At 52.2% G+C, this 2,850-nt stretch overlaps 1 protein-coding gene across 1 annotated transcript in view; it reads right to left on the bottom strand.

Moving 5' to 3' along the window:
* The window catches only part of hand2 (heart and neural crest derivatives expressed 2), a 5,024-nt gene extending 2,645 nt beyond the window's left edge, over positions 1 to 2,379 (bottom strand). Inside the window, exon 1 of the mRNA XM_084464932.1 lies at positions 1,317 to 2,379. Within this exon, the coding sequence (XP_084321058.1) occupies positions 1,317 to 1,898 (582 nt within the window). The 5' untranslated portion in view covers positions 1,899 to 2,379. The remainder of the gene's footprint in view (positions 1 to 1,316) is intronic.
* Positions 2,380 to 2,850: the final 471 nt, after the last annotated feature.

Below are 2,850 nucleotides of genomic sequence, written 5' to 3'. Positions count from 1 at the left end.
GCTGATATTAAGTTGGTGACTTTCGGCCTTACTTGACCTTAAAGCTAACTGTATCCCATAACATTTCAGGTTCGGCTGACCTTATTGATTATTGATCCACTAATACGTATAGGTGATGGGTGTCATCGTTCAGCACGCTGTATGCAAAATGAGTTGCACGTGGCTAATTATTTAAATGGTAGACTTTGTTGTTTTGTTGTCGTTTAGGCCTGATCGCCACATAGCACCATCCCACCGTAGGCCTTCAATAAACAATCGTGTAATTGTGTTTATCTATAGCCTAAATAAATCGGAAGTGATTTTATTCTAATCTATTTCATCTCGAATGAACTAATCCTGCGCCCGGCCTCGCGCCCACAGCATGGCTAATCTGTTGGCTGACTCCAGGATGACCAGATCACGTTAAACTATGACCAGATCACGTTAAACGATGACCAGATCACATTAAACGATGACGAGATCACGTTAAACTATGGATATGAAGCCACCGTCTCTCGGAGCCCGGCCTTCTCGCACACGGACGTGTTAATATATAATAATACTTCATGTTGTTGGCCGTGTCTTTCTTGCACTATCCGTCATTCAATGTACACAGACGCTGATTTGTATTTAATCGGCATCGTCATTAATTGGTAGCTTTGTGTCGAGGTGCAGGCCTCGGCCTGCAGGCGACCAGAGCCCGGGTAGGAGCAGGCCTACAGGCGACCAGAGCCCGGGTAGGAGCAGGCCTACAGGCGACCAGAGCCCGGGTAGGACCGCAGGCCTACAGGCGACCAGAGCCCGGGTAGCACCGCAGGCCTACACAGTCCTCTTCCTGGTCGCGTTAAAACGGACACACTGAAAGGAACGTTACATGTCAGCGTGTACCACATCAGGACTGTCGCTGGGCCTTTCACCAGGTCTGTATAGGCCCAGGGGTCACCACCCGCCGGCCCGTTTAAACCACGGTCCGTCCGTGGTCGCAGATGGACCAGGTCGTATGCATGTAGGTACAGGTAGTTATACATCGTTATTCGCTCTGCGTTACACTTCCTCCGCACCGCGTCTGTCAGTGGTGCATATTGATTGTGGGGTTGCAGAGGGGCATTAAGCAGTTGGTTTATCATCACTTTTATAGCCTAATTATTATGTATTATTATTATTTCTAACTAGTATGCCTACACGGTATACACGTAATGCTAATGTAACACAACATGGGCCTATGCCTCAGTTATTTATACGAGGTCTTATAGAACTACCGTTTTAAATTCCCTGTAAAATACACAACAATGGACGCAGGCCTAACAGTAGCGAGGCCATAAAGATGATCTACTCACTGCTTCTCGTTTCCTCCTCTCCTCCTTCCCTTCTGTCTTCTTAAAGTCGGCTTTAAAGGCCTCTGTGTCTCCATGCTGGCCGTCTTTGTCCAGAATGTCCATCAGGTATGCGATGTAGCTGGTGGCCAGCCTCAAGGTCTTGATTTTAGACAGCTTGGTGTCCGCCGGTACATTCGGTATACATTCCCTCAACTCGGCGAAAGCCGAGTTGATGCTCTGAGTCCGGCGCCGTTCCTTGCGGTTGGCCGTCGGTCTCCGCTTCACGGGCCGGGGGTGCGTGTGGTGGTGCATGCCCGTGCTGCCGTTCACCGAGATCCCGGCCGGGACCAGAGCAGACCCGTAATGGTGATGGTGAGGGTCCAGTCCGACGGCGGACGCCGTGTTGCCCAGGTACTCTGGGCTGTAGCCGGGCGCGAGTGCGTAATCGGTGGGGGACATGTCCGCGTGGCTGATCAACCAGCCCGTGAAGTACGGAGGTCCGGCGGTCTCCTCGTGACATCGGCCCGCTGCAGCGTGGAAGGAGTAGTGGCTGTCGTGGTGGTGCATGACCGGGTGGTGCGGAAAGCCCGACACAAGGCTCATGGTGAGAGGGGACTGCGCTGCGGGGCGCGCACCGGGCACAGCTCAGAACGGACTACACGCTGCTCTGGTCCAATCGAAAAGTTTTTGGGTCGGATGTCCCCATGGGCAAGGTGGCCGAAAGGGGCAATATGCTGCACGACAAGAATAGACCATGTATTGTCTACTTAAATAAAGAAACCGTGATGAAGAAGCTCCTCGATGAAACGCTGCCCTACTTATCTGTAACCTGTGACTGTTTCTCCGGAGAATAGGATCATATTTATCCGCTTCTACAGCCGCGCGATGCGAAGGCAGAGGGGGACGCGAACACACAAATCCAGAAAGAAAATCTAAACACTTACTCCAAGAAAGACGCCTCTCTAATGTTTAGGAACAGGACGATTGTCAATGAGGGCTGAAAAGTTGTAAAAAAAAAAAAGAAGAGAAAAATCCAATAGGTCCAACTCGGTTCTCGCTTGGCAAACTTAGCACGCATACAGAGGGGCCGCGAACGGAATGTGGGGTCAGAACGCAGAACGCAGACACTAGGCATCCACAGCTGTCTCCAGCTACGGCGGGGCGCGTCACGGACAGGGCGGGGCGGGGAGTGCACGTCACATCCTCCAGTGACCAATCGTGGAAGCCGACAGAGGACAATAATACGGTAATAGCTGAGGCCAAACTCGGCCGACTTTGAGTATCTGTCCTTAACTTCAATGGACCTGACAAGTGGGCCAGCGCACGCGTGCACGAGGCGCGTGGGTGTGTGCCTCCCACGGACACGCACGCGCGCGCACACACACACACACACACACACACACACACACACACGCGTATACACACACACACACACACACACACACACACACACACACTCAAGCACGCGCTCACATGCACGCACGCAAGGCCGCACAAACACACACACACACACACACACACACACACACACACACACACACACACACACACACAC

The sequence above is a fragment of the Micromesistius poutassou genome (genome assembly GCF_964030765.1).
Source record: "Micromesistius poutassou genome assembly, chromosome: 3".
Classification (NCBI taxonomy): domain Eukaryota; kingdom Metazoa; phylum Chordata; class Actinopteri; order Gadiformes; family Gadidae; genus Micromesistius; species Micromesistius poutassou.
The sequence above is the reverse complement of the archived record's forward strand: the minus strand, read 5'-3'. Positions and strand labels throughout refer to the sequence as shown.